The sequence below is a fragment of the Nerophis ophidion genome, linkage group LG20, assembly GCF_033978795.1.
Source record: "Nerophis ophidion isolate RoL-2023_Sa linkage group LG20, RoL_Noph_v1.0, whole genome shotgun sequence".
NCBI lineage: Eukaryota > Metazoa > Chordata > Actinopteri > Syngnathiformes > Syngnathidae > Nerophis > Nerophis ophidion.
This window is the reverse complement of record NC_084630.1, coordinates 19263871-19284886: the sequence shown is the minus strand read 5'-3', so window position 1 is coordinate 19284886 and position 21016 is coordinate 19263871. Positions and strand designations below refer to the sequence as shown.

General features: G+C 43.5%; 1 protein-coding gene across 7 annotated transcripts in view; it reads left to right on the top strand.

The window, feature by feature from the left end:
* Positions 1–21016, top strand: part of trim25 (tripartite motif containing 25) — an 80300-nt gene that overhangs the window by 35588 nt on the left and 23696 nt on the right. For 4 of the 7 annotated variants that reach the window (XR_009803117.1, XR_009803115.1, XR_009803116.1 and 1 more), the window contains exon 7: positions 8307–8369. Coding sequence is in view for 4 of the 7 variants with exons in the window: in XM_061880655.1 (XP_061736639.1) it covers positions 8307–8369 (63 nt within the window). In the remaining 3 variants the exon portion in view is untranslated. Of the gene's footprint in view, positions 1–8306; positions 8370–13024; positions 20944–21016 lie in introns of those variants that run through there. The other 3 variants (XM_061880651.1, XM_061880649.1, XM_061880652.1) reach the window with 2 other exon arrangements.

The following is a 21016-nucleotide window of genomic DNA, read 5'->3' as shown; positions in this document are numbered from 1 at the left end:
TAATGTGTTGAAAATGAAAATGGTGGGTGTGTTACCTCGGCGACGTCACATTCTGACGTCATCGCCTCCAACCCGATCAATCAATCAATCAATCAATGTTTATTTATATAGCCCCAAATCACAAATGTCTCAAAGGACTGCACAAATCATTACGACTACAACATCCTCGGAAGAACCCACAAAAGGGCAAAGAAAACAGAAAGGCATTTAATTCGCCAAAATTCACCCATTTAGAGTTCGGAAATCGGTTAAAAAAATAGATGGTCTTTTTTCTGCACCATCAAGGTATATATTGACGCTTACATAGGTCTGGTGATAATGTTCCCCTTTAAAGGCGCTGCCTTTGCCTGCCGGCCATCTGAAACTTTTCACACACACTAGTGAATGCAAGTCATACTTGGTCAACAGCCATACAGGTCACACTAAAGCAGTGGTGTCAAACTCAAATACAGAGCGGGCCAAAATTTAAAACTGAACAAAGCCGGTGGCCGAGGTTGAACAAATGAACCCTTTACTAGGGACCCAAACAAGTTTTGCATTGAATATTGACCAAGCAAGGCTTATACAACTTTATAGTGACACGCAAAATCCAGTTTCAAATAATAATAATTAAAAAATATCCATGGCATATGAAATAAAATAAAAACACAAATGTAATGCCTTTATTCGGCGGCGAGTTTGAGTTGGGGCGGGGTTTGGTGGTAGGGGGGTGTATATTGTAGCGTCCCGGAAGAGTTAGTGATGCAAGGGGTTCTGGGTATTTGTCCTGTTGTGTTTATGTTGTGCTACGGTGCGGATGTTCTCCCGAAATGTCATTCTTGTTTGCTGTGGGTTCACAGTGTGGCGCATATTTGTAACAGTGTTAAACTTGTTTATAAGGCCACCCTCAGTGTGACTTGTATGGCTGTTGACCAAGTATAAATTGCATTCACTTGTGTGTGTGTGTGTATGAGCCGCATATATTATGTGAGTTGGCCGGCACGCTGTTTTTATGGAAGAAAAGCAGACGTCGCGACATGTAGAGAATGCCAAAAGCAGTGCTTTTACGGCCCTCCCCCAATATTATTGTCCGGGAGCAATTCGGGAGGGGCACTGAACTTTGGGAGTCTCCCGGGTAAATTGGGAGGGTTGATGAGTATGAGTATTAGCGGTGAATGTGGTGTTACAGCAGCGGGCCAGCTCTAATGTTATTTTGATATTGCCTCAAGGGCCAAATGAAATTACACGGCGGGCCAGAATTTGACACCCATGCACTAAAGCGTGGCCGTATAAACAACTTTAGCACTGTTACAAATATGCGCCACACTGTGAAGCCACACCAAACAAGAATGATAAACACATTTCGGGAGAACATCCGCACCGTAAAACAACAGAACAAATACCCAGAAACCCTTGCATCACTACCTCTTCCGGGACGCTACAATATACACCCCCCGCTACCCTTTAACCTCAACCCCGGCTAATAGTAAATTTGAAAATAAAATAACAATAATGAATGAATCAAACATTCAAGCCTTGAAGTAGTGAGAGAAAGTGCAGAAATAAAACATTAATTATTGCTCAGTTTGCTACACTGATTCGCTTCAATACCGAATATGGAACAAGCAACGCTGATATAACTTAATAGTGCGAAATCAACTTAAAAAAAAAAAGAAGAAAAAACTTCAATGCTAAATTGAATAAAATTTTAATTAAAAAAATGGAATGCCTCTTTTCTATTTGCAGCATTCTGAGGTAAATATCAGCATCAGGGTACCGGAAGAGTTAGTGCTGCAAGGGGGGCAGGGTGTTTGTTCTGTTGTCTTTATGTTGTGTTACGGTGAGGATGTTCTCCTGAAATGTGTTTGTCATTCTTGTTTGGTGTGGGTTCACAGTGTGGCGCCTATTCGTAACAGTGTTAAAGACAAAGACTTAGACTTAAACCTAGACTTCCTTTTTATTATCATTTAAATTTGAACTTTACAGTACAAATAAAAATGAAATTTTTTTGCATTAGCTCATGGTAGTGCAGGATAAAAAAAGCAACAAGGTGCAGATATAAATAAATAGATTACTGTACAGATAAATATATTGCACTTTTGCATATGCATGCAGGTTTATGGATGTATGTTATATTGTCTTTATATTCCAGCGAGTTAATCCAATTTGGGGGGAATTGAAGGGATAGTTATGATGCGTTCAAGAGTCTTACGGCCTGAGGGAAGAAGCTGTTACAGAACCTGGAGGTTCGGCTTCGGAGGCTACGGAACCTCTTCCTAGATTCCAGCAGTGAAAACAGTCCTTGGTGGGGATGGGAGGAGTGTTTGCAGATTTTCTGAGCCCTGGTCAGGCAGCGGCTTTTTGCAATCTCCTGGATAGGAGGAAGAGGAGTCCTGATCATTTTTTCTGCCTTCCTCACCACTCTCTGAAGAGACTTCCAGTCTGAGGCACTGCAGGCTCACTGCAAAAACTGAAATCTAAATAAGATGAAATATCTCAAATAAGGGTGATAGTTGCTTTATTTTCTGTCTGGTAAGATAATTCTTCTCACTAAGCAGATTTTATGTTAGAGTCTTTTACTTGTTTTTAGGGTTTTGCTCCTAAATGATCTCAGTAAGATACTACAGCTTGTTTCCGACATTTTATGACCTATTTTGAGTAAAATATGCTTGATACTATTTTGGTCCAAGTGTCAAAAACACATGCAGCAATGGTGCACAGGAAGGCGGGGAAGAAGAGGGGGAAAAGGCGGCCAAAATGTTCAAAAGTTCCAATTGTGTCCAAAATACCTCCCTGGGGTTCCAGTCCCACGAGTCCCGCCGCCGGCCACACAAATCCCGGGATACAAAAAATTTAAAAAACGCACCCAACAAAGTCCCACGGGAAGTAGGGGGGAAAAATGAGAAAAGTCAGCAAAAGTCCTCCAAAATTTTCTAAATACCTACCCAGGTTCGAGTCCCAACTGGGTTCGAGTTTGAGTTTTAGTGCACACTCGAACCCGGGTGGGACTTTTGAACATTCCCCCGACTTTTCCCCCCACCTTCCTTTGCGGAGCGCGTTTTGGATATTCTGGGCATCCCGGCCGGCGGCGGAACTTGTGGGACTCGAACCTGTGTAGGTATTTTTGGGACTTTTGCTTACTTTTCCAACTTTCATCCCTCCTCCCCATGGGACTCGGCTGGGTGTGTTATGGACATTTTGGACATCCCGGGACTTGCGCGGCCATACATAAGATTTTATGTTAGAATGTTTTACTTGTTTTAAGTGTTTAGGTCCTAAATGATCTCAGTAAGATATTACAGCTTGTAGCTGAGATTTATTGACTTATATTGAGTAAAACATGCTTGAAACGAGAATATCAAATGTTGCAAAGCTGTGTCATCAACACTCACAAGTATAAAACTACTTTTTAAAGTAAGAATTTCTTATTTCAAGAATGTAAAACAAAATCATAACTTTGACACAATTGTTTTTCATATTGAAACAGATGACAGCCAAATAAACTTTGTCGTTTTATTTTCAATGAAACAATAGAAAATACGTACTCGTATAGTAGTACACTTGTTATTAGTGAGAATATACTTATTTTAAGGTATTTTTGGGTTCACTGAAGTTAGCTAATTAGGGTCCTTGGCCCATTGCCAAAGGACTCCTGTGGAGTCCTTTGGCAATGGGCCAAGGACCCTATTGAAACTGTAAGGTTTTATTATTCTTTATTATTATTATTCCGCACCAATGCGCTGTAATTTGACCCCTTAACATGCTTCAAAACTCACCAAATTTGACACACATGCCGGTGTGGCAAACCTTCCCAACTTATTAAGCAACCAATTCCCAAAAATGAAAATTGCGCGCTAACGCCCCCTAAAACTAAAAAAAAAACAGACTGCTTGTAACTTCCGTTAACAATGTCGTGGAGACATGAAACAAAAATTTATATGTAGAACTGACTTAGACCTACATTTCATAATTTTACCTTTTGGGGCAAAAATCTACAGAAAGTTGGCAAAAAACCCTTCAATACAAAATTTTCGCAAAAAATGCAATTTTTGCGTCTTTGAACTGTAATTTGACCCCCTTAAAATGCTTCAAAACTCACCAAATTTGACACACATGCCGGTGTGGCAAACCTTCCCAACTTATTAAGCAACCAATTCCCAAAAATGAAAATTGCGCGCTAACGCCCCCTAAAACTAAAAAAAAAACAGACTGCTTGTAACTTCCGTTAACAATGTCGTGGAGACATGAAACAAAAATATATATGTAGAACTGACTTAGACCTACATTTCATAATTTTACCTTTTGGGGCAAAAATCTACAGAAAGTTGGCTAAAACCCCTTCAATACAAAATTTTCGCAAAAAATGCAATTTTTGCCTCTTTGAACTGTAATTTGACCCCCTTAAAATGCTTCAAAACTCACCAAACTTGGCACAGACATCAGGACTGGCAAAAATTGTGATCTAATGAAAAAACCAAACCACAAAACTCAAAATTGCACTGTAGCGCAATTTTTGCATAAAACACAGATTTTAATAATCGACATCCTTCAGCAAAAATCAACAGGAAGTTAAAAATTACCCCTTCAAAGTAAAAGTTTTGTAAACACCTGTCACCTTTTTTCAAACGTTATCTTCTCTGAGCCCGTTTGTCGTTTCGGCTTTAAACTCGCACAGAACAGAGTTTGAACCCTTCTGATTAAAAGTTATTGAAAGAGTTTTGATTACTGCTCCGGTTTGGATTTTATTCGCCTTCAAAGAACCCCTGCGCAAATTTTCCGAAAAAATATCATTTTTGCCTATTTGAGCTGTAATTTTACCCCCTTAAAATGATTCAAAGTGCAAGTTAAAGCTCTACTATGCAAGGCGAAAGCCATTTATCAACAACATCCAGAAACACCGATCTGTAATTTGACCCCCTTAACATGCTTCAAAACTCATCAAATCACACATCAGGACTGGCGAAAATTGCCATCTAATAAATAACCAAGCCCCAAAAGTCAAAATTGCGCTCCAGCGCCCCCTAGGAAAAAACCCAGACAAAACTGCTTGTAACTTCTGTTAGGAATGTCGTAGAGACATGAAACAAAGACCTCTATGTAGGTCTGGCTTAGACCAGGGCTTGGCAGCGGCCAAAGGCGGACCCGACCAACGCTGCTTGCAGCTGTAATTTTACTCGTTTTGGAAAGTCTTGACAAGCCAAATTTTCTTGTTCTATTGGCAGATAATTTTGCTTAGTTCAAGTAAAATACCCCTCATTTTTGTATTTTTTTTCTTGTTTTTGAACACTGACTCTTTGCAGTGCTCCAGTCCAGACAGAGACGTTGTTGGTCAGTAGTTCATAGTTTAAAGTTGTTTATACGGCCACCCTCAGTGTGACGTATATGGCTGTTGATCAAGTATGCCTTGCATTCGCTTATTTGTGTGTAGAAACTGCAGGTATTACGTGACTGGGCCGGCACGCTGTTTGTAAGGAGAAAAAGCGGATGTGATGACAGGTTATGGAGGACGCTGATGGCAGTACCTTTAGGGCACGCCTCCCAATATTGTTGTCTGGGTGGAAATTGGGAGAAGTTCGGGAGAATGGTTGCCTCCAGGAGATTTTTGGGAGGGGCACTGAAATTCGGGAATCTCCCGGGGGAAAACCGGGAGGGTTGGCATGTATGAGTATTCGCGGTGAATGCGGTGTGTGTAATACCGACGGGCCAGCTCTAATGTTAATTTGAAATTTGGCCCACCGTGTACTTTCATTTGGCCCGCGGGCCAGAGTTTGACACATTTGCTTTATATCGTCTAGTAAGGTAAAGCACACAAGGTCACCTAGTGTGCGCCCAACCCGGGGTTCAAACACAAACACCTGAAGTGGTGGGATGGAACAATCCATACAACACGTCACAGACGACGTCGGCTGCAGAAACAAGGTAGCCGAAACTTGTCAGGTACAAAACTTTACCTTACTAGCCTACCTAAATCAACCATTTATAAATGTATGTATCGGTATCGGTTGATATCGTTATGGGTAATCAAGAGTTGGACAATATTGGAATATCGGATGTCGGGGAAAAAAAAGCCATTATCGGACATCTCTACCATTTTACACAGCGTGTCAACTTCTCTGGTTTTGTAGAAAGCATAAAGGTCATTAGAAAAAAATCTTGTTTATTTCAGCTTTTATCTCTAAAATACGCATGGACGCTAGAAAGTTTCTTATCTGAATACCGTATTTTTCGGAGTATAAGTCGCACCGGCCGAAAATGCACAATAAAGGAGGAAAAAAAGATATATGTCGCACTGGAGTATAAGTCGCATTTTTGGGGGAATTTTTTTTTATAAAATTCAACACCAAGAATAGACAACTTAAAATAAATAAAGAATAGTGAACAACAGGCTGAATAAGTGTACGTTATATGAGGCATAAATAACCAACTGAGAAGGTGCCTGCTATGTTAACTTAACATATTATGGTAAGAGTCATTCAAATAACTATAACATATAGAACATGCTATACCTTTACCAAACAATCTGTCACTCCTAATCCATAAATCCCATGAAATCTTATACGTCTAGTCCAGGGGTCGGGAACCTTTTTAGCTGAGAGAGCCAAAAAGCCAAATATTTTATAATGTATTTCCGTAAGAGCAATATAATATTTTTTTTAACACTGAACACAACTAAACGCGTGCATTATTAAGTAAGACCAACATTTGTAGGGTATAATCGGTCTCTTATTATTTGTAATAACATTGTTATTCTAAAGCTAACTGTGGAGGGGGCGTGGCCTGCGGGCCTGCAGTGAACTGGGGTGTGCCAGTACCGGCTTCGAAATCAGCGACAGGTGCGTAAATGGCCCACCTGGGCCTTGTTATCTAATCACCTGTCGCTCTGTTATAAGCAGCAGCCAGGAGGAGAGACGGGGTTGGGGCTGGAGCCAGAGCGCGAGCGAAAACGAAAGAGAAAAATACAATTGCTGGAAAGCAACCGAGAGACTTATTGAAAAATAAACCAATTTAGTAACCCTGAAACAGGCTCTCATGTCGGTGCTTGGTGGTCTGAAGAACCTCCAGGAGGGCAAGCCCCACACTAACCAACAATAAATAAATAACTTCTTACCATTAACGCAACTTCTTGAACAAATCAAATAATATTATGTAGCTCATTCACGTAAGAGACTAGACCAGGGGTAGGGAACCTATGGCTCGGGAGCCAGATGTGGCTCTTTTGATGACTGCATCTGGCTCTCGGATAAATCTGAGCTGACATTGCTTAACACGATAAATAATGAATAATTTCACTTGTAATCACAGTGTTAAAAATAATGTTCAAAATATAAAACATTCTCATGCATTTTTAATCCATCCATCCGTTTCTACCGCACCTGTTCAAGAAGTTGCGTTAATGGTAAGAAGTTATTTATTTATTGTTGGTTAGTGTGGGGCTTGCCCTTCTGGAGGTTCTTCAGACCACCAAGCACCAACATGAGAGCCTGTTTCAGGGTTACAATATTGTTTTATTGTTCAATAAGTCTCTCGGTTGCTTTCCAGCAATTGTATTTTTCTCTTTCGTTTTCGCTCGCGCTCTGGCTCCAGTCCCAACCCCGTCTCTCCTCCTGGCTGCTGCTTATAACAGAGTGACAGGTGATTAGATAACAAGGCCCAGGTGGGCCGTCTACGCACCTGTCGCTGATTTCGAAGCCGGTACTGGCACACCCTGCTTCGCTGCAGGCCCGCAGGCCACGCCCCTTCCACAGTTAGCTTCAGAATAACAATGTTATTACAAAGAATAAGAGACCTATTATACTCTAGAAATGTTGGTCTTACTTAATAATGCACGCGTTTATTTGTGTTCAGTGTTAAAAAAAACAACTATATGGCTCTTACAGAAATAAATTTTAAAATATTTGGCTTTCTTGGCTCTCTCAGCCAAAAAGGTTCCCGACCCCTGTTTTACGGTAATGCGTTAATAATTTCACACATACTGTAAGTCGCACCCCGGCCAAACTGTGAAAAAAACTGTGACATCTAGTCCAAAAAATACGGTACTCAAATGGACAAAAGAATAAATTACACAAGTTTTAAACGAATTGACAGCTCCAGAAAATACATAGGAGTGATGCAGACCTACAAAGCTTTATGTGAGGATAATCACGTGATGCTGAGTCCAGAATCCAATCCAAAAGACCAAGAATAAATGTAATAGGTCACATTTAAAAAATGAGGTATGTGCCAAAGCATGTTTATCGTGTACTTTTAGACTGTTACTGTGCAATATATTGTAAAAAAGGCACAAATAGGTGTGAGATTGAAGTCAACACTTCCATGTCATTTTGTAGGAGAAGTGATGGACCTACCAACAAGTATGACAGCCGTGGAGAAAAGACACAACCTTCTCAAGTGTAAGTTTTTGGAGTTTTTGCAACACTCTTAAAGGGGAAATGCCCTTTTTTTATGAAAGACATGACGATGGATGTTTTTTTTGCATTCTAAAATATTATCTATCTCCCCTTAAAAAACACCTCCATTAAGGTTTTATAAACATTTGGACACACCTTCTCATTTAATGCGTTTTGTAGATTGTCATTGAAGGCATCACAACTATGAACGAACACATGTGGAGTTATGGACTTAACAAAAAAAAAATCCATCCATCCATCCATCCATCATCTTCCGCTTATCCGAGGTCGGGTCGCGGGGGCAGCAGCATAAGCAGGGAAGCCCAGACTTCCCTCTCTCCAGCCACTTCGTCTAGCTCTTCCCGGGGGATCCCGAGGCGTTTCTTCAAAATAGCCACCCTTTGCTTTGCTCTGATTACTGCTTTGCACACTCTTGGAATTCTCTCCATGAGCTTAACCCTTGTGTGGTGTTCGGGTCTGTGGGACCCGTTTTCCTTTTTTTATTAAAGGAAAAATGATACAATTAATTAATTTTTCAAACAGACTCACTGACTTTGGCTCATTTTCTGTGAAGAACATATATCAGAAAACATATTTAATGACCATACACCTCCCTACACATTTCCATTACTTATAATAGAAGCGTGGAAATTGATGTTCTATGTACCACACGCACCCACTGCAGGCTTAGACAGGAGGAGGACGGGAGTGGAAGTACACAGAACATCAGAGGGTCAATTGTGCGAGAAAATGAGAGCAGACAGTGTTGACAAACAATGTTCCAATTGTCTGGACTGGACCTGGTTTTAAAAACCTTTTAGACAAGTCTAATTCCATTAACAACCTGGTCTGATGAAGATAAGGTTATTTTTTTTTATTTTTTATTTTTAATAAAATAAAATGAGATTAAAAAAAAGGAAAACAATGACATTTTTTTTTGGGATAAAAAAGAAAGTAAAATCATATAAAACAATTACATAAAAAATAGTAATTAATGATAGTGTTAGTGGACCGGCGACACACACAATCATGTGTGTTTCAGGGACTATGTCCCTTGCAGACTGTGTTATATATGTTGAGGGAACCAGCATTTTGGTAGCAGAAAGAAACAACCCTTTTTTGTGTGAGTGGGTGTGGCTGGGTGTGAATGGGGGAGGGAGGGGTTTTCTTTGGGGGGTTGATGCACTGATGGAAAGTGTATTTTGTGTGTTTTTCTGTTGATTTAATAAAAAAAAAAAAAAAAAAAAAAAAAAAAAAAAAAAAAAAAAAAAACAATGTTCCAACCTTGTGTGGGAACCGCAGGTGCAGAAAACACAAAAAAAGAATCCCTGTGGGATGCAGAAAATGGCAGAGAAATTTTCCGTGCGACGTTCATATTGTTGTTACTCAGCCGGCGTTTGTGGGTCTGACGGACCCCTTGCATTTTGTGGCTTTTAGTGCCTCACAATCAAACGCTTTTATGTTAAAATACCGAACAGATTTTTATTGGGAAAAGGTAAACATCTGTTCAGTATTTTAACATAAATGTGTAAGAACAATATGAATATTACACAAGGGTTAAAGCACACCTGTGAAGTGAAAACCATTTCAGGTGACTGCCTCTTGAAGCTCATGGAAAAAATGCCAAGAGTGTGCGGAAAAAGTAATCACAGCAAAGGGTGGCTAGTTTGAAGAAACTAGAATTTAAAACATCCATCCATTTCTACCGCTTATTCCATAATTTCATTCATTTCACCTTTTTTTTTGTCAAGTACATAACCCCACATGTGTTCATTCATAGTTGTGATGCCTTCAGTGACAATCTACAACAGGGATAGCGGGGGGTGTATATTGTAGCGTCCCGGAAAACGTAGTGCTGCAAGGGGTTCTGGGTATTTGTTCTGTTGTGTTTATGTTGTGTTACGGTGCGGATTTTCTCCCGAAATGTGTTTGTCATTCTTGTTTGGTGTGGGTTCACAGTGTGGCGCATATTTGTAACAGTGTTAAAGTTGTTTATACGGCCACCCTTTAGTACAGGGGTGTCAAACTCAAATACAGAGTGGGCCAAAATTTAAAAACTGAACAAAGCCGCGGGCCAAAATTGAACAAATTAACCTTTTAATAGGACCTAAACAAGTTTTGCAATGAATATTAAACAAGCACAGCTTATTTTACTTTATAGTGACATGCAAAATCCAGTTTCAAATAATGTTAATAATTAAAAAATATCAATGGCATATCAAATAAAATTTGAATAAAAACTTTTTCCAAAGTCTAAAAATACATTTGAAAATAAAATAACAATAATGAATGAATCAAACACTCAAGTAGCCAGAGAAAGCGCAAGAATAAAAACGTTAATTATTGCTCAGTTTGCTAAACTGATTTGCTTTAACACCGAATATAAAACAAGCAACGCTTATATAACATAATGGTGCAAAATCAGCTTTCAAAAAACAAACGAAAGAATATCAATGGCATGTTAAATAAAATGAACATTTAAAAAATTGTGGTAGCGGGGGGGGTTTATAATGTAGCGTCCCGGAAGAGTTAGTGCTGCAAGGTTTTCAGGGTATTTGTTCTGTTGTGTGTGTTGCGAATGTTCTCCCGAAATGTGTTTGTCATTCTTGTTTGTTGTGCTCTCACAATGTGGCGCATATATGTAACAGTGTTAAAGTTCTTTACACGGCCACCTTCAGTATGGGTATTGACCAAGTATGCGTTGCATTCATTGCGGTGCGTAAAAGACGCATATATTACGGGACTGGGCTGGCACGCTGTTTGTAGGGAGGAAGGCAGGGTCCTCAATATTGTTGTCCGGGTGGTAATCGGGATAAATTCGGAAGAATGGTTGCCCCCAGGAGATTTTCGAGAGGGGCACTGAAATTCGGGAGTCTTGGACCGCGGCCCAGAGTTTGACACCCATGATCAATCAATCAATGTTTAGTTATATAGCTCTAAATCACTAGTGTCTCAAAGGGCTGCAATGTAAATAGTCATGGAAATAAAGAAAACACATTGAAATGAGAAGGTGTGTCCAAACTTTTGGCCTGTACTGTATGTAATGTAGTAACATTTAATATTTACATATGTTGATCATATTAAGGTTCAGTGTTCCCCCCAGAAAATGTGTTAGTTAAGGTGGTGTCTCACCAGAAAGAGGGGGCGTTGCGCGGGACAGGCAGACGGACGAAGCCTACAATTTTTTGGTTGTGTTTTCCGCTCCATACGCGAAATGGCGATATACGATATATATCTCGATATTTTTTCCCCGTAAAGTAAAAACGAAACAGTCTTAGTTACCTGAGATACTAAGTATGTCATTATTATGAGTTAGTAAGTCAATATTTTGACTTAGTAATTTGCTAAGTCAAAACAATGACTTACTAAGTCAAATTAATGACTTACTGTGAGTAAGCGTTTGGAAAAAAAAAAAAGTAAAAATTGGGGCCACATGCTGACATATGCTCAACTAACGTTACGCTAAAAGCTAATTAGTCTTCACCTCAAGTACTGCGAGCCTGCTGAGCTGCCGCTTATGTTTCTAGAACGTCAACGGGCTCATAGTGATGTTACTAGTTGTTGAGTTGGAGAAGACTGAGGGGTGTTTATTATAATTTCAGGAGAGTCCTCTGCCTTATGCTTACCTGCTAAACACCTTTCTGCTCACCACACCGCAGGAGCACTGACTCCATGTGCTCTGAATATGCACTGCTGATTGGTAGAGCGGTAGCAGCGAATCAGATGGTTCTGCGGGTAGGACAATGCTGGGTGCTGACAGAGGCAGAACGCAACGTAGCAGCTTGTTAAGACTTTAGTTTAGGCGGTGGCCGCCTTAACAACAAAGCGCTGCAGGAAACCCTGAGGTTTTATAAACATGATGTAAGAATTTATGTAATGTAGTAACGGTCACATTTATAAGAACAGTTAATAATTTTGACCATTTTAAGCATACAAGGCGCATTAATTAAAATAACTGATTAATCACTGATTATTACACACTGCAGACTTTATAAGAGCTAACAAACATAATAAAATGTCACTTACTGTACAATGTCTTCTGTCATTAGGATTGCGACTGTGAGGATGCGCATTTATTCCCATTTAGATGAAAAATAACTCAAAATCGTGGCGAAGACACAAGGTGGGGGAGCGGTTGGGGACCATGGCCGTCAAAGTGTACCAACTTGTCGGATTACCTACTCAGGCGTCTTCTGTCTAGGCGAGATGCATGATTTATGATCGACAATAAACTTACAGGGAGCAAGGAAGCGAGGAAACAGCAAACCACTTGGTGTAAACAGAGGGAGACACGGTAGTGATCATGTCACCGCTATAAACAGTTTGTCTGCGTTAGCACTTATAATAACAATAGCTCTAATACTTGGTTAATATTTAAGTCATGAGATGTTGACGCTTTTTGAATGGTTATTTATTGGATTTTATCAGTGAAATGTAAATATTAATTTACATTTAATATTTTAGAATAAACTCCGCCAAGGCTGGCCTTTGTCACTGATTCTATTCATAACTTTCACGGACAGAATTTCTAGGCGCAGTCAAGGCGTTGAGGGGATCCGGTTTGGTGGCTGCAGGATTAGGTCTCTGTTTTTTGCAGATGATGTGGTCCTGATGGCTTCATCTGGCCCTTTGAAGTTGTCTTTTTTCTGTACTTCCAGACGGCAGGGAACTCACGTTTAATTCCCAGACGGCCCACAAACGTCTCATCCTAAGCGAGGGCTTCACCGTGGTGTCTGTGTCCAACCAGCCTGAACCTGCAAATATCCCCGACAACCCTCAGCGTTTCGCCATGTGCTCTCAGGTGCTCGCTACTCAGAGCTTCACCACCGGACGCCACTACTGGGAGGTTCGAATCGTTAACAACAAATTCACCGCCATCGGGTTGGCTTACCACAGCATCAACCGCAAGGGTGCCTCCAGTCGACTGGGCCGCAACGCTAAGTCCTGGTGCGTGGAATGGTTTGACGTCAAACTTTCGGCTTGGCACGACGGCAAGGAGGTCGTTCTTCCTAACCCTAATCCCAAACGCGTCGGGGTGTTGCTGGATTTAGACGCGAGCACGGCTACGTTCTACAACGTGACGGATAGAGCGTATCCCTTCCACTCCTTCGTGTTCCCCTTCCGCGGTGCGCTCTTTCCGGCCTTCTGGATTTTCTCCTGTGACTCGTCGATTTCGCTGTGCAAATTGCAGGATTAACGATTGATCGTCAATCGCTAATTGTTCTCTTCAAAGCCAGGAATTTGTAAAAGAAATTTAACAGGCAAACTTTTTCTTGTCCTAACTTTCTCGCCACTAAAACTTCTCCAAATGTTATATCTAATTCGCAATATCAATGTACCGTGCTACACACAAGCTACTTTCAATCGTATCAAAGTCATGATTTCCGGTCGTATGCGATGGATGCGTCACCTTCCTGTTTGCCAAAAGGATCGATATTTATGGCTGTGGCGAATTCGCGGAAAATTGACTCATTGGAAGAAACGCAGAGCAAACACCTGTGGTACCATCTTTATAAACGGCAAATTAACACATCACTTGATGTTAGTACAACTACTATGACAACTATGACTACTACTATAACAACTGCTATGACAACTATGACTACTACTATGACAACTATGACTACTACTATAACAACTGCTATGACAACTATGACTACTACTATGACAATGACTACTACTATAACAACTGCTATGACAACTATGACTACTACTATAACAACTGCTATGACAACTATGACTACTACTATGACAACTATGACTACTACTATAACAACTACTATGACAACTGCTATGACTACTACTATGACAACTATGTCTACTACTATAACAACTACTATGACAACTGCTATGACTACTATGACAACTACTATGACTACTACTATGACAACTATGACTACTACTATGACAACTATGACTACTACTATAACTACTATGACAACTGCTATGACTACTACTATAACAACTACTATGACAACTGCTATGACTACTATGACAACTATGACTACTACTATGACAACTATGACTACTACTATAACAACTACTATGACAACTGCTATGACTACTATGACAACTACTATGACTACTACTATGACAACTATGACTACTACTATGACAACTATGACTACTACTATAACTACTATGACAACTGCTATGACTACTACTATAACAACTACTATGACAACTGCTATGACTACTATGACAACTATAACAACTACTATGACAACTGCTATGACTACTATGACAACTGCTATGACAACTACTATGACAACTATGACTACTACTATGACAACTACTGCAACAACTACTACGGCAACTAATCTGATACTACTATGACAACTGCTATGAGTACTATGACAACTGCTATGACAACTACTATGACAACTGCTATGACAACTATGACAACTCTGACTACTACTTTGACTACTATGACTACTACTATGACAACTGCTATGACAACTATGACTACTACTATGACAACTGCTATGACTACTATGACAACTACTATGACAACTGCTATGACAAATATGACTACTACTATGACAACTATGACTACTACTATAACAACTACTATGACAACTGCTATGACTACTATGACAACTATGACTACTACTATAACAACTACTATGACAACTGCTATGACTACTATGACAACTACTATGACAACTATGACAACTACTATGACTACTACTATGACAACTATGATTACTACTATAACAACTACTATGACAACTGCTATGACTACTACTATGACAACTACTATGACAACTATGACTACTACTATAACAACTACTATGACAACTGCTATGACTACTATGACAACTGCTATGACTACTATGACAACTGCTATGACAACTATGACTATGACAACTACTGCAACAACTACTACGGGAACTAATCTGACCACTACTATGACAACTATGACTACTACTATAACAACTACTATGACAACTGCTATGACTACTATGACAACTATGACTACTACTATAACAACTACTATGACAACTGCTATGACTACTATGACAACTACTATGACAACTATGACAACTACTATGACTACTACTATGACAACTATGATTACTACTATAACAACTACTATGACAACTGCTATGACTACTACTATGACAACTACTATGACAACTATGACTACTACTATAACAACTACTATGACAACTGCTATGACTACTATGACAACTGCTATGACTACTATGACAACTGCTATGACAACTATGACTATGACAACTACTGCAACAACTACTACGGGAACTAATCTGACCACTACTATGACAACTACTATGACAACTACTATGACCACTACTTTTTGTAGCTACGCTTTTGCCGCATTAGTGTTCAACATCTTCACATGCGGTGTTGCTACTTTTTGTAGACGCTTTTGCCGCATAACTGTTCAACATCTTCACATGTGGTGTTGCTACTTTTTGTAGCGACGCTTTTGCCGCAAAATCGTTCAACATCTTCCCGTTTGAAGGTAATCTTCAATTGTGGAAGTCTTTCTCTTCCCCACCGGGTTCCAGCGCAGCAATGTGACCACAACACCTGAGACGTTGGTGTTTAACAGGAGCGTTTTTATTTATATCGTTTATATTTGTTTTCAAAGTTAGTCTTTTTGCTTTCAGCAATCTGGTTTGTTTTATCCAAATTTCCTCTTTGCCTTTCGGCACTCTAGTCTTTTAGTTCACAAGTCTCTTCGTTGCTTTTCAGCCTCTCGGTCTCTCCTGTTCCCAAGAACCCCCTCTCATGGTCACCAGCCTTGCTATTAAAGGGAACAGGTGATTAGATAACTCGTTCCAGCCGTATAGTCCTGTTGGCTGCTTCATGGCCTGCACAAACCCCGTCCGCAGGAGACGCGCGACCACGCCCTTCTCCACATGCCTCCACCGCCAGACTCAGGCCGAACACCTGTCCGGCCGCGCCAACTCCCCCCCAACCCCCTCATAGCGGGGCGAGAGAGGAAGTCGGCCATGGCCATCTATGCGCCTGGCCTTTGGACCACCTGGGAGTTGTAGGGTTGCAGTGCGAGGTACCACCGGGTGATCCGCGCATTGGCATCCTTCATTCGGTGGAGCCACTGCAGAGGTTTGTGGTCTGAGCAGACACTGAAGGCCCCAAGAGGTAGTAGCGGAGGGCCCCGACCGCCAAACGGATGGCGAGACACTCCCTCTCTACGGGGCTGTACCTCGCCTCCCGGTCTGACAACTTCCGGCTGATGTAAAGCACTGGGCGGTCGACGCCCCCCACCCGCTGGGTCAGCACAGCCCCCAGTCCCCGGCTCGACTCGTCCGCCTGCAGAAAGAAGGGGATATTAAAGTTTGGCATGTGCAGCACCGGCTCCTCACAGAGTGATGATTTTACCTCCTCGAACCCCGCTGGCACTGCTCCGTCCACTGGACCAGCTCCGGGGCACCCTTTCGGGTGAGGTCAGTCAGTGGGCTGGTCAGGTCTGCGAACCGGGGAATGAATCGGCGGTAGTAGCCTGCCAGTCCCAAAAACTGCCTCACCTCTTTTTTCGTCTTGGGTGGTGGACAGGCCGCGATCGCCGCAGTCTTTCCCCCCCCCAAGCGGTACCCCAGGTACTGTACTTCCCTCCGGCCAATTGGCGGTGAGCCCGGCCTGCCTCAGGGACACGAGCACCGCCTCCACCCGCTGCATGTGCTGTTCACAGCTGCCACTTTGAATGATGACATCATCCAAGTAGGCTGCCGCGTGGGGTCGCAGCACCCGGTCCATGAGGCACTGGAACGTGGCAGGCGCACCGAACAAGCCAAACGGAAGTGTCACAAATTGATATAAACCTTCTGGAGTGGAAAAGGCCAATTTTTCCCGGGACTCTGGTGACAAGGGAATCTGCCAGTAGCCCTTGGTTAAATCCAGTGTTGTGAAAAAAACGAGCAGTGCCTAGCCAATCCAGGAGCTCGTCGACTCGGGGCATTGGGTATGCGCCAAAACATGACACCGCATTTACCTTGCGGTAATCCACACAGAACCGTATAGTCCCATCCTTCTTCCCTACTAAGACAATGGGCTACACCAAGCACTGTGGGATTCTTCTATGACCCCCATCTCAAGCAAGGTTTTTAATTCTTCCCGAACTACTTTGCGTTGGTGTTCTGGCAGCCGATATGGCCGAGACCGCACCGTAACCCCCATGCTGGTCTCAATGTGATGTTGTATGAGATTCGTCCATCCGGGTCGCGAGGAGAACACGTCAGAGAAGCAACGCTGCAACTCAACAACATCCTCTCTCTGCGCTAGCGTGAGCTGCTTGTCGTAGAGACGATGAGGAGGTGGGCCAGAGCGTGTGAGCTCAGGGCCCAGCTCCTCCTACTCTCTCACTACCGTCACCATGGAGACAGGCTCGGCCTCTCTCCATGCCTTCAGCAGGTTCAGAAGATAAATCTGAGTATCTCCGCGCCGGTCTGAGCGCCGAACCTCATAATCAACATCACCTACTTGCCGTGTGACCTCAAAGGGTCCTTGCCACTTTGCAAGTAATTTGGAACTTGAGGTTGGAAGCAATGCAAGCACCTTTTCTCCCGGTGTAAATTTGCGCAGTTGGGCCCCTTTGTTGTACGTGCGCTGCTGACGCTCTTGGTCATGGAGCAAATTTATACGTGATAAGTGCGCCACCTTGTGGAGTTTTGCCTGCATGTCCATGACATATTTGATTTCGTTTTTTCTGGAGCTTGGACCTTCCTCCCAGCTTTCCTTATTGAAGTCCAGGACTATGTGGGGCCTCCGGCCATATAATAATTCAAAAGGTGTAAAACCTAGGGCGGTCTGGGGTGCCTCCCGCATTGCAAACATTAGGGGTTCCCACTATTTATCCCAATTGTGCTTGTCCTTGTGCATGAACTTACGGATCATGGTTTTCAGCGTTTTATTTAATCGCTCCACCAGCCCATCCGTTTGTGGATGATAAACACTGGTGCGGATGGCCGTGATTCCCAATAATCCGTATAGTTCTTTTATCGTGCGTGACATAAAGCATGTGCCCTGGTCCGTCAGAATCTCTTTCTGGATTCCGACCTGGGAAATGACCTGAAACAGAGCTTGCGCAACACTCTTGGCAGAGATGAAGTGCAGCGGCATTGCTTCGGGGTACCACGTTGCGTAATCCACCAGGACTAACACAAAGCGGTATCCCCGTGTGCTCGGGGAAAATGGTCTGATGAGGTCCATCCCAATTCTTTCGAACGGGACCTCTATGAGTGGTAATGGGCGCAAGAGGGCCTTCGGGATGGCCGTCGAATTCACCAGCTGGTAGTCCGGACAGGCCGCACACCACCGACGCACGTCTGCCCGGAGGCCTGGCAAATAGAATCGGACCATAATCCAATTAAGTGTTTTATCATACCCCATATGGCCAAATAGCGGGTTAAGATGGGTCGCCTGGAAAATCATTTCCTGGCGGCCTTTTGGCACCAACAACTGGGTGTGTTCCTCCCCGGTCTGAGTGTCACGGGTCACTTGGTATAACCTATCGCAAATAATTAAAAAATGGGGGAATACCCGGGCTCTCCCCGGGCGCACCAGCTGACCGTCGATGTAATCCACCTGGTCCAAGGCCGCGCGCAAGGTCTCATTGCGGGACTGCTCGAGGGGAAAATCCTCCGTAGGTTGCCATCGGAGGGCTGGGGGGGGGGTCTCCCGCACAGCCCCCACCGGTTCCCGCTCGGCCGTCCCGGATGAAGCTGCGTAGCCACTGAGAACCGCGCGGAGGCTCCCCCCTCCTACAGTCCGTGAACGCATCCCCACGCATTGCGTTATTAGCTGGTTAAACCCTGGCCAATTCGTTCCTAAAATTATGGGATACGCGCGTGCGGCAACCTTGACACTATGCTTTTGGCCTCTATACCGAATTTCCACTGGCACAATCGGGTACTCGTGAACATCCCCATGTACACACCTAATTTTACCCCATGTTGCCTGCCTCAATACCCCAGGTTGAACCAAGTTCTGGTGGATCATGGACTGTTTGCAGCCCGAATCTACCATTGCCTGGTATACACTCCCTGGTACCCTTACCGGGACACAGTATGTCTCCCCCGAATCGGGGGCGGATGCTGGGGGCCCGACAACCCGTAGCACCTGTCCCACCTACATCACGGAGCACTCCCGGCGCACATGCCCGGGTTGGCCGCACACCCTAGCACACCGGCCCTGGTGCTCGAGGCGCCATCTGCGAGGGAAGCCCTCCATTCGCAGTGCCGGTACCCTGTAACGCACAAGCAGAGGAGATGAGATGAGAAAACCCCGTGGTCCCCCCCTTGTTGTGTATCTGTGGGTGCGTGAATGGGTGCAGGTGTGTGTGCTTTGACATTGTTCTTCTGAGTGGGGAACCTGCTCCTTGGTTCCGGGTGGCTCGGCCGTGCGGGGTCGCTGCTCCAGGGACGTCCCTTCCGGCGGTGTGAGTCGTCGACGGGGTGCTAAGGTAGGCCTTTTGGCCGCCTTTGCCTCCTTCTGGACAGCCAGATGGTCCTCCGCCAGGTTTATCGCCATCATCACGTCCTGGGGCCGGTGGTACCTTGCCCATGCGGAGGCCCTGGCTGGGATGGCATCGATAAATTTTTCTAGGACAATCAACTCAAACATTTTTTTTTATCTTGCCCATTCGGATGTGCCACCGGGTGGCCGCATCCCTCAGTTGCTGCGCCAGCACGAATGGGCGGTCATTTGGGCCCAACCTCAGAGCTCGGAATCTCCGCCGGTGGTCTTCTGGACTGCTGCCTACCCGATACAGGTTTGGGTACTGCATCCGGGCAGCCGCTGGGAGACTCAAGGCTGCCCGCTGCGCCTTCCCCACCAGGAGTGGGAGCAGCTTCACTCCCCATTCCTCCTCCGGCCACTTGCACGCTGATGCCGTGGCCTCGAACACGTCGAGGTATGCTTGAGGGTCCTGCCCCTCCACCATGCGCTGCATTGAAGTCGACGCCCCCGTACCTGCGTTTGCTCTGTCCATCAGGGATTGCAGTAGTTGGGACTGCTGCTGGCTCGTCGCAGACACTTCGGCCAGCACTCGTCCGAGCGCCTCTAGGGGGGTTGTGGTGGACATCTTCTTGGTCCTTCTTTGTTGGGCGCCACTTGTGGGTAGTCTTTCTCTTACCCTCCGGGTTCCAGCGGAGCAATGTGACCACAACACCTGAGACGTTGGTGTTTAACAGGAGAGTTTTTATTTTTCCGTTTATATTCGTTTTCAAAGTTCGTCTTTTATGCTTTCAGCAATCTGGTTTGTTTTATCCAAATTTCCTCTTTGCCTTTCGGCACTCTAGTCTTATAGTTCACAAGTCTCTTCGTTGCTTTCCTGTTCCCAAGAAACCCCTCTCATAGTCTCCGGCCTTGCTAATAAAGGGAACAGGTGATTAGATAACTTGTTCCAGCTGAGATTATCCACTCACCTGTTGGCTGCTGCACACACCCCGCCCGCAGGGAACGCGCGACCACGTCCCCCTCCACATCAATATTTTGCATTTTGTTGTTTTTGTTGATTGAAATTGTGCTCAGTGTGTGATTTGAAACTACTCAAATTAAAGTTCAGATTGGTTGTTGATTCGAACAATGTGTCTCTAAAAATGGGTCCAAAGGTCATCTCTGCTACAAGTGTTGTATTTTAAAACAAGAGGTGACATTAA